The sequence below is a fragment of the Stegodyphus dumicola genome, chromosome 7 (genome assembly GCF_044657685.1).
Source record: "Stegodyphus dumicola isolate Sdum_Otavi_A_Nest chromosome 7, ASM4465768v1".
NCBI classification, from domain to species: domain Eukaryota; kingdom Metazoa; phylum Arthropoda; class Arachnida; order Araneae; family Eresidae; genus Stegodyphus; species Stegodyphus dumicola.
The window spans coordinates 67,887,376-67,905,560 of NC_140774.1; the positions used below are offsets into that span (position 1 = coordinate 67,887,376).

Genomic DNA, 18,185 nt, shown 5'->3' on the forward strand with positions numbered 1-18,185 from the left:
CTTGTCCGGATATTGGTACTATTCCACAAATTGCGCAGTGCATTTTAATTTTTAAAGATAACTATACGGAACTGAAAACCGAATTTATGTGCAAATGGGTATTGCCTTTATAAGTACATTTCAAGTATATCGGTTAATGTTAATTCTTGTTTATACATATACTAGAAAGCCCGGCGGTCATACGAAATGACTGCCGTTCTAGATATTATAAATTGTAATTAAAATGATTTGTGCAAAGGCGTCTGCTAATTTAAACTGAATTACCCAGGGCAGGCAGCGAGGACGCCCCTTTGCTTACTGCCCCATGGGGTTTCCCCTTTCTACTTGCTTAATTGCTTAAAGTAGAGTGTAATGAAGGAAACCACTGGCGGTACATTTCTTAAGAGTCACCGCTAGCTCAATAAATAAAGGTGATTTAAATAATAAAATGTTAATTCACATGTCAAAGATCTCTTTGTACAAAAAATTTTTTGTGTAGATCTTTTCATCATTTTTAAGCTCGCCTTGCAGAGGACCCATCCATTATTTTTAATTTTACGTCTGTTCTTTCACAAAGTCTTGAGCAGACAACATAAAGTTGACCATGTCCAAATGCAGGCTCAGGTAAAAAAAATGCCAACATGCTTAAGCGTTTGGCCCTGAGACTTACTGATGGTCATAGCAAAGGCAAGTTTTACAGGAAATTGTCTACATCTCAATTCAAACGACAACCCTGTCCCATAGGAAATTCATCCCATTGGCTAGTACAGTCACGCAAGCAACCAATAAACTATCATCGACAAACAGACGCTTATACCGCATATATATATATATAGGGTGAAGTAACATCATCTCCTCCAAAACGGCTGGTTCCCGGGTTTAGCAAAGCACACTGTTGGATTGGGACTTGAATTAACTGAGATATTAATTAAAAACTAATTTTCCATAAATTTCCCACTTTCTTTCTTGGGTTTTCCCTATTAGAGGGATTTGGTTACGTGCCAATTTCTTTTTTTCTCGAATATCTGCGGAATGGCACTGAGTTAAAATTCAAAACGCATATCCTCGGATTCCAAAAAATTCTCCGAATCCATCGATACCGTTCTCATCTTTGTACTACTATAATCGACCGAGATATTAATTAAAAACTGTGGAAACGTTAATTTCTGCACTCACTTTTCGAATGGCAACAATAAACTATGGGCGACACACACTTTAGCCGCTTATATATATAAAGATATGTGTACACTGTTAATTGAATTGTGTTAGTGAGGTTTTATATATATATATATATATTTTTTTTTTATTTCTCTTGCATTCTAAAAATTGTATTAGTATACTTCTATTTTCAAAATTTAGATTAACAAATATTTTTTTAATATGATGAAGTGAAAATATTTAGTAATGCAGAAAAACTGATCTCTGGGGAATAAATAATAATTCCTCTTTGTGTCTCTATATTCATACTACTGTTTCCCTCAGATCTATGTTTATGACCTGAAGAAGGAAAAAAATGTTTTTATCAATATTAAGAAAACTAAACAAAGTACTTCAATGTTTGACATTTACAAACGACTTTGCTACCTTAAACTCTTAATTGCCACACAGACCAGCAGGCAGTTGTCTTCATATTTTTATTAGATTTCAAAAAGAAATGCAAAACGTAGGTCTTTTTAAGGGGGGGGGGGAAGCATGCAGATATTTTCTCGTTTGAATAGCATTTATGTAGTAATTTAAGAAACTAATTTGCGAAAACTTCTGAAACATTTCTTGAAATTAATTCCATTTGGATTTGCAAGCTATTTTATGCTAAAATTAGACTTCCTAGACCGTATTTTACTCAGTGGGAATAGAGGCTTTTTGGAGCCTGTGGATTCCGTTCGTCCTTTGCCGGCACTGACACCTAATCGTTCACTGAAAAGATCAACCTGCGGGCGACAAAAATCCTGAATGTAAATTCTTTAGTAATGGGCAAAAGCTTTGAATGAGGGAGAAAGTAAGTTTGTTTTCTTTCCCCCTATTTTTTTTGTGTGTATGAGTGCGTAAACATCTTGTCATTCTGTTTTTATGAAAATTCAAACGTTAAAAAGATACATTCACTGAGATATTAAATTTTATTACTCTTATTTACATATATACATATGTAATAAGATAATTAAAAAAAAAAACCTAGCAGCAAAAGGATGAAACAATTCAAATTATAATGCAAATACCCCATTTATTTAAAAAAAAAGGATTTCCTCTTTATCCCTTCTGTATTTGAAAGATTATTAGATTACAAGACAATAAGTAAATAAATAATTGGGATAAAAATAAAATATTTAAAAAAGTAAAGGAAAAGAATAGAAATAGTTAATATAATCAGTATAAAAGCAATTTCAAATGTAACATTACTTTTTCCTGCTAATTCCTAAGCTTAAGATGGTAGACAGATATAGGCATATTATTTCATCTGTCATCATGCAGTAATGAAGAAACAATGCCAGAAAAAGTAAGATTTAAAAATTTGCGAGAATAGGAATAATTTTGAAAGCTGCATAAATAGGAAGATACCATGCAAAAACATTAGGTTCCCCCCCCCGAACCAAAAAATGTGAAAATTCAGCGATACCCTCACTGTGATTCGAACCACTGGATCTTCCAAATGCTAGATGGATAGGCTTCCATTTATACCAATAGAGCACATATGTGGGAGTATCATAATTACTTTTATTCTCTTCCACTTTAAGGGCGATTGAGAAAAGGCATGATACCCAGGTGACCTAGTTCATATGAATTATCGACCACCACGCTTTAGCTTGGGTTCACTATAAACATTTAAGGTTTTTTTTAGCAGTAAATATATAAAAATAAGTTCTCCATGTAACTCAAACTTTTGATTGCCGGTTTGCAAACATTAGTGTTACTAGAGCACCCAAGGAGGAATTTTATAATTTGCTGTTATTAAAATATTGCATATTGAATGGATAATTCTAAACTTTCAATAGCTTATAAGCTATGTTAGTACTGGGAAGACGGTTCTGAGGGTCTCCCACTCCTCTTTCCCTACCACTAACCTCTCGAGAGGACTTTCGGCTCACTGCATATTAAGACACACACTATACATTTACAAACAGATATGCCTTCTCCGAGATTTGAATCCGGACCCACTTGTATCGCAATAGGCTTCCCTAACCACTATACCATCTCAACGAAAATTGAAAGCCTTTAGTACCATCACTACAAAGTACCACTACAACCACCACTCTTGTACAAAGCTCAGATCACATACATTTACGAATGTTAGAGGAAAACTCAATCAGGATATTGGGGTTTTCATTTTTGAATTTAACAGATGAAAATACTTTGCTTCTTTGCGTACCACCTTTTTCTCTTGCGTACCACCAGTGGTATGCATACCATCAGTTGAGAACCCCTGGTTTAGGCAGTTTAAGTGAGAATGTTTGTCAGTATATAAAAAGATTCAAGTATAAATGCTGTTAAGAAGGCACGGCTCACCCATTCTCAGTTAATATCATACATATCTGAACACTTGGATATGAAATCTTAAAGAGTTGCAATTAATTATGCTACAGTCAAAAGTCATTAATCCGGACTCGTCGGGACTTCGGCGATTCCGGATTATCGATCATCAGTTTAAATCTGGTAAGATGGCATGCAGAAATCACACAATTAAAAATATGAAACCGTAATTTATGAAATAAAGAAAAATTATGATCTAAAGGGTATCAAAATTTACAAAAAGAAAAAGCTTAATATTTATTTGTTTACTTTATTAAACATTTCTTTCAATGTAAGTTGCTTCGTTTCATGTCATAATACTTTCTCTTTAATTCTATTAAACAGACATAATTTCTTGTTTAGTTACAAAGTTCCGCTGTTCAAGTCCTATAATTGCTGTGTTGAGAATACCGACTAATTTGTCAATCGAAACGTTTTCATTTTCAATAACCTCTGGGTCACTTTCTTCAACTATCCGAAGCGAATTATAATGACGAGGAACTTGATTTAAATCATATCAAAGACCGAGTACATCGACATGAAATACTACACTTAGTGAGGAATTATAAGCCAAATAAAATAAAAACATCTGCCCTGAAGATAAGGATAGTGCTGACAGATCAACTTCCAATCCGCGGCGTGAAATTGATAAACAGATTTCAGATTCCAAAACATACTTTCGCTTTGTAGATACAAATTACATATTAGTAAATATACATCAGAAATTCTATTTGACATAATCAAAAGTTCAAGCTTACATTTATGAAATTGCTCTAACAGTCTGCAAAAAATAATAAGCCGGATCCAATTCGAAGATTAAGGAACAACGCAATCTGCAACATTAACTGAATTAGATAATTTTAGCTTAGCTTATACCTCTGTTACACATTAAACGTTCATGCGCACAAACATATTCGCAGCCGTAAAGGTTTTACGCGCACTCTTAAATGCCTGTGTGCATGCCTGAACGCGACGCATGCGCAGAAAGTTTGTAGCTTTGAGGTCCGGATTATAGATTATTCCGGATTATGGGTGTCCGAATTAACGACTTTTGACTAAGGTATTTCTCCCACCTTCTTGGCATGCCTTCATGGTGTGGTGGTCTGCACACTGAGCACGTATTTCAGAGGTCTGCGGTTCAATTTCCAGTGAAGGCGTTTGCTCATTTTTCATCTTGACTACTTCCAAAAAAATACCTAATATCTGCACAGTGGCGCCCGAACTAAAAGGGTGGTGGATGATGATTCTCCACACCCAGGATTTGGCGATTGGGTCCCCTAAAAACCCCAGTAGCCCTTTAAAAGAAAAGGTATATTAGGTATTTCTCCCGGCTTCTTGGCATGCCTTCATGGTGTGGTAGTCTGCACGCTGGGTGCATATTCCAGAGGTCCGTGGTTCGATTTCTGGCGAAGGCGTTTGCTCATTTTTCATCTTGTTTGAAAGGCGAAGGCGTTTGCTTATTTTTCATCTTCCAAAAAATACTTAATATCTTTACAATGCAAAGCATAGAAAATTTATTTAAATTGTCTTGGATAAGAGTTACCTTACCTAAAGAAAAATTCTTACCCTTTCAAGAATAATTCCTTTTTCTAGCACATCTCTCTGAAAGTATAACGAATTTGAGAGTATTTTTTCTCGTATGGAACTTAAAGTAGCTAAAATTTTAAATGAAAATTGGCAAAGAGAAATTTATTTAAATTGTCTCTAATCATTCTTATATTCTATGTCATTTGAGTATACTAATTTCAATTGTTCCTTGAGAGTAATGCCGTAATATGAATTGTGAGTTCTTTATTTTCAAACTGAGTCATGTACGAGCAGATATAATTCCTTTAACTGTAAGAATTAAAAAGGATTTTCATGTTTTATTTTATACATTTAATCTGTAAAACGTGGAAAAGGGAGAAAATTCTGTCTTTGAACACTGATAAATAGTTCTTTATAGTCCGGCTTAAGATTGCACCAAATTTTCATTTGATTTAGAAATGCAGTCTCAAATCAACTCAAATATTAATTTAAATTCCATATTGCTAGCAAATGCACAATAGCTGAAATTACGGATGTATTTTTGGAAAACCACCAAAATTCTACAAATTGCTTTAAAATTCAGAAAAATTTACGCTAGAAAAATTATTATTTGATCAGTTCCATTATCAAAAGATCAAGCATTTATGAGGATTAGTTTGACTATTAGCGAACAATATGTGAAAAAAAAATTCAGAGCTAAATATAAATAAATATAACACATTTTGAAAAATTTCTGATGCATATTGTATTATTGTTCCAAATACATATGAACTTATAAAAATGGGTCAGCAAAATGGGGTTAAAATTTAATTTCCCAAAATAAAATGGTTTCTCAATTAACAAATACAAAAATAAAACTAAATTAAAAAGTGAAAAAATAAATATGTAAAACACATCGACTAATAGAGAATTTACAAAAATGCAAGCTAAAATGCATCAGGAAGATTTTGGGATGCGAAACTAACAGAAAAAGTACTTGCTGCTATTCATTACCGGGGAGGTCTTTTATGGCTAATCTAGCACTCAGAGGGGAAGCAAACATACCGCTCTAGGCAATGACCAATCTTAACAGTGTCTTGTGAAAGCAAAACAGACCTTTCTGGAGGGAGTTGTTAGACAAAAATACAGCCGTTTTCAAAGCATTTTGTTCTGAAAGATCAGCTTGTTAAATGGGTTAATGTCAGAGTCTTGGCTTCTTGGCTCCATGGGTCTCGATCAGCCAATGTTGAATTGTAGCTTGACATGCAACCAGATTAACCAGTTCATATTTCATTTAGACACAGGAACAATATCAGCAGCTCCCTGAGCAGGGACTTCTAGACAAGGATTTAGCATTTCGATGCAATGATCTTTTCCGATGACAGATAGCAATGTTATATTCCTGGAGACTCTGCATCATTATAGCAATTAGGCTTCGGGACTCTTGAAATTTAATAGCAGGTCAATGATGTATGATCTATGTGGATAAGAAATTTTCTGCCACAGACATAATGATGGAAATGTTCTATAGGTTTAACTATAGTAAGCAACTCTTTTCTGGTGACATATTCCTCTCCAGATTAGATAGACACTTGCTCCAGTATCCCATACCATGTTCTTGGCAGTTTATTTCTCCAGACAAAACAGCACCGACAATCCATTCCTCACATCTGTGTCAAGAAGAAAACGGTTTGTCAAGTTGAGGACACATAAAGTTTGTTGCAGATGTTAAAGCCTCCTTCAGTTTACTAAATGCATCCTCACATTCTTTCGTTCTCAGGAAATTTTGCTTTCTCACTATCAGTTTGTGAAGGGGTCTTGCTACGGAAGAAAAGTCCTTCATAGATCTTCTATAGTAGATGCAAAAGACCAAGGCTGATAGACATTTTGGGGAATTTCTAATCATTAATTGCCAACACTTTTTCAGGATCCATATACACACTTTCGGCAGAGATGACTAATCCGAGCTAAATCACTTCCTGTCTGAACAATTTACATTTGTTAGGATTTATATTAGTTTCCTTAAATTTCTGAAACAACTTTCTAATATTTTCCAAATGTTCTGCAAAACTTGTCCCGTCAATGATGTCATCCAGTTATATCAGACAGGCTTTGTAGGAAAAAACCTCTCAGCGCAGTCTCTATGGGCATTTAAATGTTGCTGGCCCATTACATATTTCAAACATCATCACCTTGAACTGCCAAAGTCCTTCCAGTAGTAAAGTTGTCAATTCTAGAAAGTGGGTAGATGTCTTTCTTGATGTCAACAGGCGACAGTCAATGCATAATTTAGTTGAACCATCATTTATCTGACCAGGACAATAGCAGAGACCCAAGATCTTGCTGAAGGCTGAATAATGTAGCTTTCTTGCATGTCCTTTTAAAGTTTTCCTACCTCATCCTGTCAAGCAAATAGTAGATGATCCCCTGTATTAATTCTATGTTGTATCAAACTTGTTCGACCTACGTCAGAAGAAAAACAGGAGAAAATATAACATTTCACTTAATTCATAACTTAATTATGCATTCTGCAATTAATCCTATGTTAGGCTTTCCAAAGACACAGACTCTGGAGGACGACTGGTTCATTTAACACAAGTCACTTGAATGCATGCTATGTTAGGCTTTCCAAAGACACAGACTCTGGAGGACGACTGGTTCATTTAACACAAGTCACTTGAATGCATGCTGCAAACACTTTGCCTTTCCTAATGATTTTCTTCTTATTACCTATATTGGCAACTCTTAATCAGAACGATGGTCCTCAATACATCGATGAGCACCAAAGCTACTAGTACTCATTTCAGCTGTTACAGTTCTTGCGATACTCCATCCTGCCATACCAGAAATTTCTGTTTTTAGCTATGTATCCTGGAAGGGTTTTTTCCCCACCCTTCCACATCAATTGGCAGACATTTAGCTGGCTTAAGCTTGGCAACTACTGAAGCTGGAAATGATAGCCATTTTACATGTGGAAGCACCTAATGGGTGGGCCACCATTACCTGCTACGATGGGATGGACAATTACAGCCATACCTTCTCCGAGTTTCAAACCTGGGGGCCTTCGATACTGCAGTAGGCTCCCATAACCATCATAACGTCTAAGTGGAGGATCCTAGAAGTAGAAACCCTGTTCTCGCTGGTACTTTGACATCATCTTGAGGTAAAGATTTAATGGACAGATTTAGCTCCTTCATTTTTAATTCCAAGCAGAATTATGCCCTCAAATGCAGAATGCAGTTCATTATCTTTAAAGTCCATGGAAAAATAGTACTTCCGTAGAAATTCTGAGTATGCAAGGGACTATAATATTTGCTACATATGCCGTGTCATGGTACGTAGCATTTAGAAACATGATATTAATGTTTAATTTCCTGTTGAGGTCTATTTTATCCCTGGACACAGTCCACAGTATAATGCAGGGCAACATCCAGGTGAGTGTACCTTCCAAATGTAGAACCAAATCTTTTCAGATGATAGTAACATTAGCTCTTCTATCAATCTCATAGTCTATCAGTGGTCTCATAGACTATCAATGGTCATATTGCACGAACTTCACTGATACATCCCATGATGAAGAGTCCACTACTGCCTCCACTCATTGCAGAAATTGGAAATGTTTTAAAATAGGGCTTCTAATATATGGCAAACTCTGCTGCATGAGATGGCCATTAATTAGTTTTCCTTCCCCTTTGTTGGAAGCACTCTTAGCTCCCATGCCTAAGGGTACTCTGTGGTTCCTTCGCTCCCTCAATTCCAGCACTTTAGGGTCAGTTTGTTGCCAATCCTATTCTGCTTCCAAGCACTGACTTGCCTCGTTTAATCATATAGATGAGCAATCATTCAATCCATTGGCTACTTGACTTCAGCAGCTCTGATTGAGCAGCAGACTCGATGCAGGACTGAATCCTATCTAACAAGTACTGCAGGGACCACACTTCCATTGTTGTTGGGCAATTCAAAAAGACGAGAAAGCTATTAAATTGGCTAACATTGCAAACAAAATTAAATCAAATACGAAACAATGATCAGAGAGTTTAGAATGTGTTAAAAAATCGCTTTTGATTTGAATAGCTGAAAAACATTTCTGTACAGTATCACCTGTAGTGTTTCATTATATACAGCATGAACAGCATAAATTTCACCCACTGATTTTGTATTTTAGAATTAACAAATATCATAATAATGACAATATTTTTTAATAGGAGTAGATTAATTTTTTCTTTTATTTCTTACTGCATAAGTTTGATGTATTCCAGTTTAATACACTTCCAAAGATCAGGAAGGGATTAATGACATATACCAAGGTACCACTATACTTCAATCATTGTCCAAAAATTTAGTATACGAGCAAAACAATCGTATGATATAGGCTGAATTTTTTTTCTATTAATTTTCTTATTTTTGCACTATTGGCTACAAAACTACAAGCTTTGCATTTAATTTTTTTATTTTTAGAGTTTTTTAATGTCATCAACAAGAAGTAATGCTGAGATTCATTTGGGCTTTTGCGGCTGAGGATGATGGTTCAGTAAAATCATTGAAACTAGTCCTGTGAAATTTGAAAACATAACTCTGATTTTTGTTGTTTGACTTCTAAATTAATACTTGTTCGGCATTTTATTGTACAGTCAAAAGTCTTTAATCCAGACATCCATAATCCAGAATGATCTATAATCTGGACCTCAAAGCTACAAACCTTCTGCACATGCGTCAACACATGCGCATAATACCTTTACGCATGCGCATATGCATCTACGCATGCGCGTTTAATGTATAACGGACGGTATAAGCTAATCTAAAATTATCTAATTATGTATTTCAGTTAATGTCGCAGATTGCGTTGTTCCTTAATCTTCGAATTGGATCTGGCTTATTATTTTTTGCAGACTGTTAGAGCAATTTTATAAAAGCAAGCTTGAACTGTCAATTATGTCAAAAAGAATTTCCGATTCTGGAGCTAGCAAAGGATCTACAAAGCGAAAGCATGTTTCGATGTCCATCAAACAAAAAGTGGAATTGCTTCAAAAAATGGATAAAGGCATATCCTTTGATTCTCTAACCATTCCGAAATATGTTTATCAATTTCACGCTGCTCTGCACTGGGGGGGGGGGAGGGGGGCTATGAACTTGAAGTTGATCTGTCAGCACTATCCTTATCTTCGGGGCAGATGTTTATACCTTATTCGGCTTAGAATTTCTTACTAAATGTAGTATTTCATCTCGATGTGCTCCGTCTTTGATATGATTTTAATCAAATTCCTCGTCATTATAAATATCATGAATACACATCAAATAGTTTTCTGGTTGCAATTTTCTAATTTTGACTATGCGTAATGTATGCTTTACACATGTGCGCATTGAAAGAAGTGTTTAATAACGTAAACAAATAAATATTAAGCTTTTTTTTTTTTTTTTTTTTTTTTTTTTTTTGTAAATTTTGATACCCTTTAGATCATAATTGCTCTTTATTTCATAAATTACGGTTTCATATTTTTAATTCTATAATTTCTACATGCCATCTTACCAGATTTAAACTGATGATCTATAATCCGGAAAAACCGATAAACCGGAATCGTGGAAGTCCCGACGAGTCGGGATTAAAGACTTTTGACTGTATCTTAATTAAGAGGTAAATTTTCACATATGTGTTACATTAATGTCTCAATATTCCATTAAATGTAGTTCCATTTATTGTACAAACATTATACGTAAAATATTAGTTGAATGTAAATACTAGACCAACTATCTAGCACCTTATTTAATCAAACATTACTGCATTTTTCTACTTGTTTTACACATATATCATTTAACCCTTTTGTGCCGAGTGTCACATGTGTGCCAGCATAAAACAGTATTTCCTGGCTGGCACACCGGTGTGGCAGAGTTTTTCTTGTTTGCCCCTGCCCATCATGCATTTGTGTCAGAGGTTTGGAATGTTTACATACAATTAATATTTTACTTATTTAAAAAAAAAAAGTGTTATACGTCTACAAGATTTGAGATACATGTAGATTTGGCCTTCTACTCGAAATAAGACAAATATGACTCATACACACTTGGATTTTGATAAACATAAGGCAACAGGCATGTTTCTCAACTCGAAGGCTTCCTGACGGCTCTTAACATGCACATTTGATATTGACTGATAACTGTAATTTGTTTTTTCAATAGAACCTCTGTGCAAAAACTTTACATATACCAAATGTCACTATGACTGAAATAAAACTTATTATTTTTCTCAAATTTTAAGCATTCAGTCATGGGCAAGTTAAAGAACTTTTTAAAAGACTTTGAAAGTGAATATGGTGATGCAATTTATAACACATATATACTGGGTTGAGCAGAGGTGGTATGCTAAATAGCATCTATGCAGAAATGAAAGAATATCCATTTTCCCAATCCAACATTAAAAAATGGATGCGTGATTTTGCCTTTCTTGTCGATATAACTCAGTATCTGAATGGCTTAACTTCAAGGAAAAAGCCAGTTCATATATAGCATGGTTGATAAAATTAAAGCTTCCGAAAGCAAAATCAAAATTTCAAACATCTTTTGTAAAACAACACATCACATTTTCCATACTTCAGAAAGGAAACTAGTTCAAGAAGACAGAAATATACTCAGAAAATACAAATATTAAATAACAGAATTTGAATCAAAATTTTAAAAATTTATGTTGGAAAAAACTGTTCTTAGCTTTCATGTTTTGCACATTATCCCATTAAAGAATTCCATTGTACTTGCATATTATCCCACTGACTGTGAAAGAATTGCCAAGCAATGTGATTTAATGCCAATTACATGCAAGCATGAAAAAATAACACCTTTATAACATTCCACTCTTGTTCTTGGTTGATTCTTGATAAGCCACACTTTGTTTACATGAACAAGGATAGAGTCAATACTGCTGTATTTCTTCACTTGCATTTTGAAAGAAAATAAAAATTATGTTTTCAGACTTGTTTTCTACTATACAGCAAGCAGAGGATTATTTTTGGTTAAAAGAGCCTACAATCAAAAAAGTATGCTACTATCAAAAGTCTTTAATCCGGACTCGTCGGGACTTCAGCGATTCCGGATTATCGTTTTTTCCAGATTATCAATCACCAGTTTAAATCTGGTAAGATGGCATGCAGAAATTATAAAATTAAAAATATAAAACCATAATTTATGAAATAAAGAGCAATTATGATCTAAAGGGTATCAAAATTTACAAAAAAAAAGTTTAATATTTATTTGTTTACGTTATTAAACATTTCTTTTAACGCGCGCATATATTATGCGTAGTCGAAATTAGAAAATTGTAACCAGAAAACTATTTGATGTGTATTCGTGATATTTATAAACGACGATCATCAAATCAAAGACAGAGCACATCGAGATGAAATACTACATTTAGTAAGGAATTATAAGCCAAATAAAATAAAAACATCTGCCCTGAAGATAAGGATAGTGCTGACAGATCAACTTCCAGTTCATTGCGCATCCCGACTCTCCCCCCCCCTTCCTCGCAGAGCAGCGTGAAATTGATCAAAATTGTGATTTAAATCCCTGACACTCCACTATTCACAAAACCCACAAATGAGCTACTTTCTATAATATAAATTAATTCAATTTTTTAAAATTACTTGTATTCAAATATTTTTATTTTAAAGTACATGTTCAACTTATAAGCATATATACAAATAAGCTTTAAACTTACTCCACTTAGACATCTTTCCAATGTATCCAGTACAATAAGCTGAGATTCATAAAAATTCTTCTCAAATTCTAGTTGAAACTGACTATGCTGGCGCTGAAAGAAATAAATACTGAAATATAATAATCTCCCAAGTTTCCTCACTTACTGAAGCCAATATAACAAAAAGTACTTACTAGCTATATATTAATTATATCTGATACAAATTAGTAATATAGACATCCCTTGCTTTCTAGTGTTATTTTTCATATTTATTTAATATTATTTATAATTATAATACAATAATTATTTCATTTTATTTAATAAGCATTCCAGAGAGTTAAATAGTTAAATTTTTTAATTTGCTCACCAGTTTCAACCAATATATCTAGATCAGTATGAAATTGACTCAATGTTTAGGTTTTTTCCTAAAAGTTCTGAAAGGACAAAAGCTTGCAACATGATGTCATTTGTTACAGGTGAAATTCTGACTGAAACTGATTCAGCAAAGACTACCTTATGTTGCTCGAAAATCCATAGGGTAGAAAAAGGAGAGCTGCCAAAACTGTACAAGTTCCTACAAGTGCATAAAAATTGAAGAAAATGGAAATACCTATTTGGATTCTTTTCCAGCTAAATTAATGGACTTGAGAGCTAATCTCTCATGACTATTATTGATGTAGGGTTAGTATGAAAGATGATATATGTAATTATATATCATTATTATATTTGTGCTTCTCTGTGCATCATCTTACTCATCTCTTTTTAGATAACATATATGTAATAATTTAAATGAGAAAATTCAGATCCCTGCAATCACGATCAATTAAATACATTTTTCTTTATTCATGAGAAACATATCCTTAAAACTGAATTACATATCATAATGCGTGCGATAAGTGCCTGTTTTTGAAGAACAAAATCAGTAAAGTTCACAATTCTGAAATATGTCTGAAGCAGCAGCTCTAACTATCAACAGAAATAGCATGCAAGTGCAATGAGTTTAAAATGAAATCTTCAAAATGACAATACATATACAGTCAAAAGTCGTTAATCCGGACTCATCGGGACTTTGGCGATTCCGGATTATCGATTTTTCCGGATTATAGATCATCAGTTTAAATCTGGTAAGATGGCATGCAGAAATTACAAAATTAAAAATATGAAACCGTAATTTATGAAATAAAGAACAATTATGATCTAAAGGGTATCAAAATTTAAAAAAAGAAAAAGCTTAATATTTATTTGTTTACTTTATTAAACATTTCTTTCAATGTAAGTTGCTTCGTTTCATGTGATAATACTTTCTCTTTAATTCTATTAAACAGACATAATTTCTTGTTTAGTTACAAAGTTCCGCTGTTCAAGTCCTATAATTGCTGTGTTGAGAATACCGACTAATTTGTCAATCGAAATGTTTTCGTTTTCAATAACCTCTGGGTCACTTTCTTCACTATCGGAAGCAAATTATAATGACGAGGAACTTGATTTAAATCATATCAAACACGGAGTACATCGACATGAAATACTACACTTAGTAAGGAATTATAAGCCAAATAAAATAAAAACATCTGCCCTGAAGATAAGGATAGTGCTGACAGATCAACTTCCAATCCGCGGAGCTTACTTTTATAAAATTGCTCTAACAGTCTGCAAAAAATAATAAGCCGGATCCAATTCGAAGATTAAGGAACAATGTGATGTGCAACATTAATTGAATTAGATAATTTTAGCTTAACTTATACCTCTGTTACACATTAAACGCGCATGTGCACAAACATATTCGCAGCCGTAAAGGTCTTATGTGCACTCTTAAATGCCTGTGCGCATGCGTGAACGCGACGCATGTGCAGAAAGTTTGTAGCTTTGAGTTCCGGATTATAGATCATTCCGGATAATGGGTGTCCGAATTAATGACTTTTGACTGTATATATATATAGATAGATAGATAGATAGATAGATACATAATCTAAAAAGAGAGAAGTAAGAAAGGGCTAAGGAGAGTGGAGCAAATATATACCGACCTTACTATGTGAAAGACCAAAAGATGCAAAAATGCGATATGAAAAACATTTCTGTTACAGAGAGTTAAACACATCCTGCACAGCAATTATTAAAGTATGTTGCTAAAGTTTAGTTGGAGCACGGCTGGAATTACTAGAACAATACACACCAAATGGACGTAGTTAACAATGCTTATAAATAGGGCTTTGCAGCAGTTACGGGCATAGTATTTGTAAGCAAAATTTACCAATAAGGTAAAATATGTTGACTAATATATTGCACACAGTAGTACCACTGGAAAAATCTGCATGGAAAGAAAATAAAATAATTTTCTTGAGAAATCTGAGTATCTCTGGAACTAGGTACTGTTATTCTTAAGTTTTTTATTACAAAATAAATCTGGTAATTTTTTTGATAATACAGACAAAATAACAGAAGTTATTGGTCTTATCTGTAAAATTGTTAATTATTTTGCAATGTAACACAGAATTATTACACTCGCAAACATCTTAATATGATAATGACCTTGGGGTTTGATCCCGTGTCTGTTATGCGGCAGTCAAATATCATAAAGTGCAGCAGCACATGAGTTTCGCATGAACTTGAAGATGATAATGACCTTGGGATTCGATCCCAGGTCTCTTATGTGGCAGTCGAATATAACACCACTGTTGCAAAAGAGCTAATGTGCAACAGATTCTGATATTTAAACTGCTTTGCAATGTGAGTATTTTGATTAGCTCTCGAGATCACTACAGTAGTAACTTCATCAAATCACAGCCATTACCCATTAGACAGTTATCCAAAGATACTCTAGACACTAGTTATAAGAAATGTAAAAATATCAGCCTATGCCACACCAAGAAAACACTTTCCATGGGAGAAGATTGCCATGCTTGATATTCCATGCTTAATTTTTACTTAAAGTGTCCATAGACTGAACTGATGCACATATCAGAGGTACACGTCATGACAGTACAAGCAGTATTTTAAACCCTTTGTGACGGCATGTTGATGAACTAAGAAATCCCCTGCAGACAGGTGTGTCAAATATACATAGACCCAAATGACACTAGCAGCCAGATGGTGCACTGGTGCATCGATGCTTGCAATTGATCTTCCAGATGGGTGTGTCATATATGCACTTTCAAACATACACGTTCTTTGAGAATTTATTTTAATAATAGCAAATTAAGAAGCAATAAAATACACTCACGTTTGTGAAAATTGCAACACCAAGAAGGAATCGTCATAATTGAATGCAATTTAATACACAGTTGAGTGGTAGTGGTACAAATAAATGATTAAATGTTCAAAGCAAACAAACAAGAACAAGAGATCAGAATCAGTATTTTGTGTGGCCACCACGCGCCGCAATAAGTGCTGCTACACGACGTGGCATGGAGTCAAACAAAGTTTGAATGTCTGACTGAGGAAGAGCATTCCATATCGTTTGTACGCGTACCCAAAGTTCGTCTGCAGACGCAACAGGACGAGGATCACGAGCAAGACGCCGACCAATGACATCCCACACATGTTCAATTGGCGACATATCCGGGGAACACGCAGGCCAAGAAAGAAGCTGTACCTGCTGCGCTGCAAAGAAGGATTTAACAATCCGAGCAGTATGAGGGCGGGCATTGTCCTGTTGAAATACAGCGCCTGGCAAGCTTTGAAGGAAGGGAACAGCTTCGGGCTGTAGAACTTCACGGATATACCGGTTGCTGTTCAGATTGCCCACAATTCGTAGCAATTGAGATCGTCTATGATATGCTATGGCGCCCCAGACCATAACTCCGGGTGTTCGTCCACTGTGGCGTTCGATAATGCACTCCGGAAGGTGCCGTTCACCGGCATAGCGTCTGACATGAATGCGGCCACGATGGTACCACAAATTAAAGCGGGATTCGTCAGAAAACACGACATGCTGCCAATCAGCACGCCAGTCTCTATGCTGATTGGCCCATTGTAGCCGCAGGCGGCGATAGTCGTGCGTTAGGGGGATCCTGTATAAAGGAGTCCGTGCGCGCAGTCCACACTGCAGCAGACGTCTACGAATTGATGAAGCACACAATGAAACACCTGTAGCTATTGACCACAGTGCTGCCAATTGTCTAGAGGAAGCTGTACGGTCCGTCCGCGCCATGCGGACCAGGTGTCTATCATCGCGAGCTGACGTCACATTTCGGGGTCCACTCCCGGATTTCCGAGTTGTCCGACACTCGTCCATCCACTGCTTCCAAACGCGCATCACTGTGCTGCTGTTACGCTGCACACGAGAGGCTACTGCACGATACGACAATCCAGCTTCACGAAGGCCGATGATTCTCCCTCGTTCAAACTCTGTAAGTTGTTCAAATCTCGCTCTCTTTCGTCGACGAGGCATAAGTACAGATTGAGTTAACGTTTACCACTAGCAGATAACGACCGATAACCATACACGCCTCGCTACAGCCGTCTATTTATTCGGATCCATCAGCCATTCAGAGGGTGCTGCTCAGCATACGCATGCGCTACGGATTTGCAATTCTAATCATTTGCATATCATGCGCTACTTTGCATTTCCTGAAAATTTCAGCTCACTTGCGTAAGTCCTTCATGGTGTTGCAATTTTCACAAACGTGAGTGTAGTATTTCTTTAGAAGAAAGTGAAAATTTCTTCATTCTTGTGAAGAAAGAAAACATGACCTGAAAAATAGAATGATTTTCCTTTAATCTGAACTCTAAATCAAATACTCCAACTCAACAAAAGAGTGCTCTGCAGCGAAGCCTTATTCAGTATATGAAATTTATTTAAAATAAGCTGTCAGCTTTTAGTAGAGCTTTTGCACAAACAAATAATAATTTAGTTTTTGAAGGTTAGTTTCAAAATTTTCTCTCTATGCCAACCAGCATACAGAGCTTACCCTCAATCATTCTCAATTAATTCATTAAATGCAGATTGGAACATCAGATATGTTTTGCTTCTTCCATTAACTACTAGATGGAGTACAGCTATTCAATTTAAACTATATCATCAACATTATCTTTTGCTAATGTATTTGTCCTTTAAAGTTCTTTATCTGTTGTACAAACAGTACCACAGCAGTTGAAGAAATGATGTACAATCTGAAATTACTTAACATTTCTGTATATATAATTTTGAAAAGTAAAACTCTTTAAAATCCATATCGTTTAACGATTTCTGTTCCGTTTGGAATAATCTTTCAAAAATAAAACTCGTGTATGTTACAACCCAAGCTGTATTTAACGGGACAAAGAGCTGTAGTCTGGTAATGCACGCATTATACACATTGACTTTCCGCTACCTTAATAAAAACCATTAGGATACTTCATAATGGTCATTATAAACTGCCTTTACCTCTACGGAAATATGATTAATAACACAGAATATATGCTTGTAACGCCTTAACAATTTTATTAAGATGCCAATTTTTAGCTCATATACAAATCATGAATTCTCTAGCTAAATTCCATTTTTATACAGGGTGGGGCAAATAAAAATGGCTCGGTG

The 18,185-nt window shown here is 35.1% G+C and overlaps 1 protein-coding gene across 3 annotated transcripts in view; it reads right to left on the reverse strand.

Moving 5' to 3' along the window:
• The window catches only part of Nf1 (neurofibromin 1), a 400,961-nt gene that overhangs the window by 365,055 nt on the left and 17,721 nt on the right, over nt 1-18,185 (reverse strand). For all 3 annotated transcript variants that reach the window (XM_085820392.1, XM_085820391.1, XM_085820393.1), the window contains exon 3: nt 12,692-12,784. In XM_085820392.1, coding sequence (XP_085676518.1) covers nt 12,692-12,784 — 93 coding nt within the window. The remainder of the gene's footprint in view (nt 1-12,691; nt 12,785-18,185) is intronic.